This window comes from Rhinoderma darwinii, chromosome 11, assembly GCF_050947455.1.
Source record: "Rhinoderma darwinii isolate aRhiDar2 chromosome 11, aRhiDar2.hap1, whole genome shotgun sequence".
Lineage (NCBI taxonomy): Eukaryota > Metazoa > Chordata > Amphibia > Anura > Rhinodermatidae > Rhinoderma > Rhinoderma darwinii.
Window position 1 is genome coordinate 11,325,242 of NC_134697.1, and position 6,079 is coordinate 11,331,320.

At 42.0% G+C, this 6,079-nt stretch overlaps 1 protein-coding gene across 1 annotated transcript in view; it reads right to left on the reverse strand.

Annotated features, from left to right (window-relative positions):
* Positions 1-257: 257 nt before the first annotated feature.
* Positions 258-6,079, reverse strand: part of LOC142663866 (complement C1r subcomponent-like) — a 6,318-nt gene continuing 496 nt past the window's right edge. The window contains exons 2-3 of the mRNA XM_075842698.1: positions 5,557-5,631; positions 258-2,833 (exon numbers count right to left, since the gene is read on the reverse strand). Of these exons, the coding sequence (XP_075698813.1) occupies positions 2,046-2,833; positions 5,557-5,631 (863 nt within the window). The 3' untranslated portion in view covers positions 258-2,045. The remainder of the gene's footprint in view (positions 2,834-5,556; positions 5,632-6,079) is intronic.

Below are 6,079 nucleotides of genomic sequence, written 5' to 3' on the forward strand. Positions count from 1 at the left end.
ACTGGCTTATGATTAAGTTCACTGTATAACAGTATGCAGTAAGCTCTTGAGCTCCCCCTAGCAGTGGCTGCAGGCAGACAGAATCATGTAACTGTCTATTCAGGGGATTTGGAGCTCTGTATCATAAACAAATATTTACGATGGGAATGAATATAGTCCACGCTCCTTGTACCACAGTGCCCAGAGCTGTTCAGTATTTCAACGGTGACGACGTTCCTCTATTTATTTACCTTTCCCCAAAAGAATATACATAAGAATCGTGTATTATCCATTTTTATTTAGTACCAAATTGTAATAGGTTTATATAGGCTCAACATCATACCAAAAAATGTAATGCGCTCCCTTATCATTTGTACATACACGGTTATATTACCGGATCACACACAACAGCAGATTATTATTTCGTTCTTGTTGGATAATCAAATGGCAAAGTGGACGATCCTCAATGATCAAGTGTCCCTGTCCGACTGCTAGAGCAAAGGTGCATGGGGATTACAGATCCATCCCAGTCAAGGGCACATGGGACCCGGCAGAAATAGTGGGCCTCATACTTTTCTTGCACAAGGGCGCTCTGCTGTCTGCTCCTGTTCACAGTAAATCGCCATCACCATAGGTCAAAGATGCTGAAATTGGCACATGGAGGGGCATGGCACCCCTTTAAAACTGCCCCCTCCATTTATACAGTCTACTCAAGATTAGCAAAGAGAAGAGGCAGCCAAATTATGGTTAAATGTTTTTGTTTTTTTGATGTTCTGCAAATAAGGCTTAAAGGGGTATTCCGGTTAAAACAAGTTACCCCCTATCCATATAGGGGTAATTTGCTGATCGATGGGTGTCCGACGGCTGGGACCCTCACTGATCACGAGAACAAGGGTCCCATACCCCCCGTTTGAATGGAGCTCAAGCACACTGCCGCTCCATTTATTCTCTATGGGAGCGCTGGAGAATGCCGAGTACAGCATTCGGGTGTGTCTGGCGCTCCCATAGACAATGAATGGAGCGGTAGTGCGCATGAGCGACCTGCCGCTCTGTTCAAATGGGGGGGTACAGGACCCCTGTTTTCATAATCATGGGGGTCCCAGCTGTCGGACACCTACCGATCAGCAAGTTACCCCCTATCCTACAGATAGGCGGTAACTTGTTCTAACTGGAATACTCCCTTAACATCATGAAAAGTTATACAACTTTTCTAATATATGTAGTAATTCAATTCTCTGCTTGCGGTCATTGAATAAAAACACTCTTGTTCACATCCAGAGGCTGAAAACTTTTAATACTTGTCACAGCAAATGGTTTGTTACAATTGTCTCCTGTCTAGACAATCCTCTTTGAGCTAAACACATCAGCAGCCTCTTCTCTACTGTCCTGGTAGTTTGCTACAATGTTTCAATCCATGTAAAATGTATCAGCCTGGAGTCCAGAGGATTGTCTAGACTGGATATAATTGTATCAACCCCTTAGCTGTGAGTGTATTAGGTCTGTAGGGAATTGTACTTTCTGAAAGCCAACAAAAATGCATTCCATCTACTGAAAGTCAGCAGAGATATTGAAAAACAATCAGGCGTTATAATGTAAAGTATATTAGGATGTTGCACGATTGCTAGTGGGAAAATTCAAAGACCCTGTGAGACCTTAGGAGACTGCGGGTTCACAGCAAGTTCTAGCCTTCAGTTCAATAGCAAATCTTCCATGAGTCAGACCGGTTCTAAGCATGCCCTGTCTGACAAGCCTGTGGTTGTTAGGTAGATTATCCATAGCAACCAGTCTGTCAGACATAACATCTCAGCAGTGAGAAGGAAAATCAGGAGTCATACCAACTCAGGCTGTGGTATTAATCAGATTTTTTTAGGTGGAGAACCCCTTTAATAAGAACATCCATCCATGGTGTATATGGAGTTGATACTAACATCCCTCATGTCTTGTAGGTATACGGCGCTCTCTAATGATATAGTGGCCTATGTTAAGCCCGGAAATTATTAGCATTTTTTTTTTCTTATAGATAACTACATGGCTTATATCTAATGATATGAGGATTCATACTCCTATCATCTGCCTATGTAGCTTCTAATCCAATCAATATAATTGACCACTTTGGTGTAATATCCATAACCACGACCACAATCAATACCCCATGACACAAGGCCGGTGGCCACCCAATTCTCTTCGCCTTGGACGGCAAATGCACCTCCACTGTCTCCTTGGCATGAGTCCTTTTTCTTATCTTTCTGTTCAGTGTACCCGGCGCAGAACATGTTGTCAGTGAATTTATAGTCTTCTGACTTTTTCTTTTCTAGCTCTTTGATTAAATACTGCTGACATTTGTCTCTCGCGGCCATGGGCAAATACACATAGTGAAGATGGTCAGTAATTTTGTTATCTTGCGTAATTCCAAACCCACTGACATAACCCAATTTACCGGATTCATACAGATAAGTCACGTTGCCTTCGGGAAGACATATGGGAGACACATTTCTATTCATAGTCACTGCAGTCTCCAGTTCGATCAGAGCAATGTCATGGTCGTGGCTGCTGGCAGAGTATCCCGGATGGATATGGTACGATTTCACCTTTGCAAGGCCGTGTTTCAGGAGGTTCTCGACAAAAACGTCGCCAAGAAACAGGTCCAGGTTATTGATATCAATGCCATTTACGCTCCCCTGGTGCGATAGAACGTGAGCGGCTGTAAGAACCCATTTCTCGTCAATTAGAACACCGCCTGCTCGCCCAGAACCGATACTCAGGAAAGCTTGCCAAGGGAAGTTCCCATTTTCAGCTACATTGCCACCGATGATACGAGTGTATGTGGTTTTAAGCTTCTGCGCTTTTCCGCACACTGAGGGTGCAAGAGCAAAGAATCAGGAAAAAAAAAAGCTACATCCCATCTATACAGTATGGTCAAAGGAAACAACGCTTTCCTGGTGAGAATTCTTCACTCGGTAAATATTACCAAGCAAAAAATGTCCATGGTATCTAATGGGTTAATCATTTTATTAGTCGCGTCTTGTAAATTAGTAATTATATCCCTGGTATTTAGTTGCTTAATAATTATACTCAGGGTGCCGAATGGGTAAGTTATAGCATCCCTGGTATCTAAGAGGTTAATAATAATATCCCTGGTGTCTAGTTGAATTATTATTATTATGTCCCTGGTGTTTTTTAGGTCAATAACGATATCCATGGTGTTTAGCTGGATGATTATTATATCCTTGGTGTCTAGTTAGTTAATATTTATATTCCTGGTGTAAATTAGGTTAATAATGATGTCATCGGTGTCTAATGGGTTAGTAATAATATCACAGCTGTCTAGAAGTTCAATAACTACAGTCAAGTCCCATTATTATGACCATCTCCTACTTTCGACGTCGGCAGCGGTAGCCCATGGAGGATGTGGTGTGTCGGGAGCTGGTGGGTATATAAGGGGTGCGGTCGGCTGTCTGATCACATATCACTCGTTGTTGTCATGGGTAAAAGGGGCGATTAATGGAGTCGCAAAAATGGATGATTATTGGCTTTCGGGCCCAGGGTGGCGGTATTTCTCACAGCGCAGTTTGTGAACTGTTCGCGTGCTGCTGTGGTGAATGTATCGTGAGTGGAGAAATGGCGCCATTGGAAACCGACGTGGAAACTGCAGAGCACCACGTGCCATTGATGTGAGAGGTGAACGTCGGCTACAGTGGAGCAGCTCAGCGTTAATATCAACCAGACGTGTGTCTAATACAACAGTTCAGCGACTCCTACTGCGTATGGGGCTCCGAAAGCTGACGGACGGTCACCGCTCCTATGTAACAAAGGCGCAGCGGAAAAAAAAGGCTTCAATTTGCGTGGCAATGTCGGAATTGAGCCACCAATGATTGGTAAAGGGTCGTCTCTCTGATAAGTCACGTTTTCTGCTTCATGGAACGGATGGACGTTGGCGTGTCAGGCAAGAAACATCAAAACAAACACCCGGCAACCATTGCTGGAAGAACACGAGGCGGTGGCGGCAGCGTTATGGTTTGGGGGATTTTTTCATGGCGCTCTCTGACCCACTCATCCATCTGGATGGCTCTGAAGCGATTTGGCTATAAATTCTTCATTGCAGATCACGTCCCCCCCCCCCCCCCCCATACATGCGGATTGTCTTCCCTGGGGCAGATGGAATCTTCCAGCAAGACAATGCGACATGTCACACGGCTAAAAATGTCCAACAGGAAGAGCCCGACCAAGACCTCCAAGTACTTCCCTGGCCCCCTAATTCCCCAGACATGGACCCAATTGAGCATCTGTGGGACCTCGATCATCTTGTTCGCTCTATGGATGCTCCCCCCACACACCCTCCAGCAAATGTGGGATGTACTGCAGTCAGCATGGCGCCGGATACCGGAGACCACCGACCAGCACCTTATTGAGTCACTGCCAGCCCGTCTACTGCTGTCAGTGCTGCACACATAATAGGTCATAATAATGTGACTCGACTGTATATATCCCTGGTGTCTAGTAGGTCAATAATTATATCCTTGGTGTTTAGTAGGTCAATAATTATATCCCTGGTGTCTAGTAGGTCAATAATTATATCCCTGGTGTCTGGTAGGTCAAAAACGATATCCCTGGTGTCAAGTAGGATAATAATTATATTCCTGGTGTCTGCTTGGTCAATAACTATATCCCTGGGGTCTAAGAGATCAATAACTATATCCCTGGTGTCTAGGAGCTATTAATTATATCCTTGGTGTCTAGTAGGATAATAATTATATCCCTGGTGTCTAGTAGGATAATAATTATATCCCTGGTGTCTAGTAGGATAATAATTATATCCCTGGTGTCTAGTAGGTCAATAATTATATCCCTGGTGTCTAGTAGGTCAATAATTATATCCCTGGTGTCTAGTAGGTCAATAATTATATCCCTGGTGTCTAGTAGGTCAATAATTATATCCCTAGTGTCTAGTAGGTCAATAATTATATCCCTGGTGTCTAGTAGGGTAATAATTATATCCCTAGTGTCTAGTAGGTCAATAATTATATCCCTGGTGTCTAGTAGGTCAATAATTATATCCCTAGTGTCTAGTAGGTCAATAATTATATCCCTGGTGTCTAGTAGGGTAATAATTATATCCCTGGTGTCTAGTAGGATAATTATATCCCTGGTGTCTAGTAGGATAATAATTATATCCCTGGTGTCTAGTAGGGTAATAATTATATCCCTGGTGTCTCGTACATCAGTAATTATATCCCCAGTGATTACTAAGCTAGTAGTTCTCTCTCGGGTATCTAGTTGGTTAATAATTTTATCTTTGGTGTCTAGAGGGTTCATTATTATTGTTACCCCTTTATCTAGTAGGTATCTACTTGCGTAATAATTGAATCTTAGTTATTTAACGGGTAAGTAATTATATTTTTGGTGTCTAGTGGGTTGATAATGTTGCTCCTCGTTTCTTGTTCATAATTTTCCCCAAATGCCTTGTTTGTTAATAAATCAGTCTCTACGTGTTTTAGGGAAATGTGAAGATCCCTGATGGTCCAGGGGAACTTTATTATTTAGTGGTTTAAAAACTTTCTAATCACTGAATCAACATACCTGGCAAACATATTGGGATCTCCTGACCTCCATTTTCATCCTTCCACACACGATCTTCTGAGCAGGTAAAATTAGCTGGAAATCATATATGTATTTTTAAGAATCAGATTATAATTATAATTAATTTTCATTGTCCATATCACTATATACAAGAAGATGTATAACTTATACCAGCTGCACATATATAATTATATACAGAAGATACCCAGGTTATACCAGCATGCTCCATATCACTATATACAAGAAGATGTATAACTTATACCAGCTGTACATATATAATTATATACAGAAGATGCCCAGGTTATACCAGCATGCTCCATATCACTATATACAAGAAGATGTATAACTTATACCAACTGTACATATATAATTATATACAGAAGATGCCCAGGTTATACCAGCATGCTCCACATCCCTATATACAAGATGTATAACTTATACCAGCTGTACATATATAATTATATACAGAAGATGCCCAGGTTATACCAGCATGCTCCATATCACTATATACAAGAAGATGTAT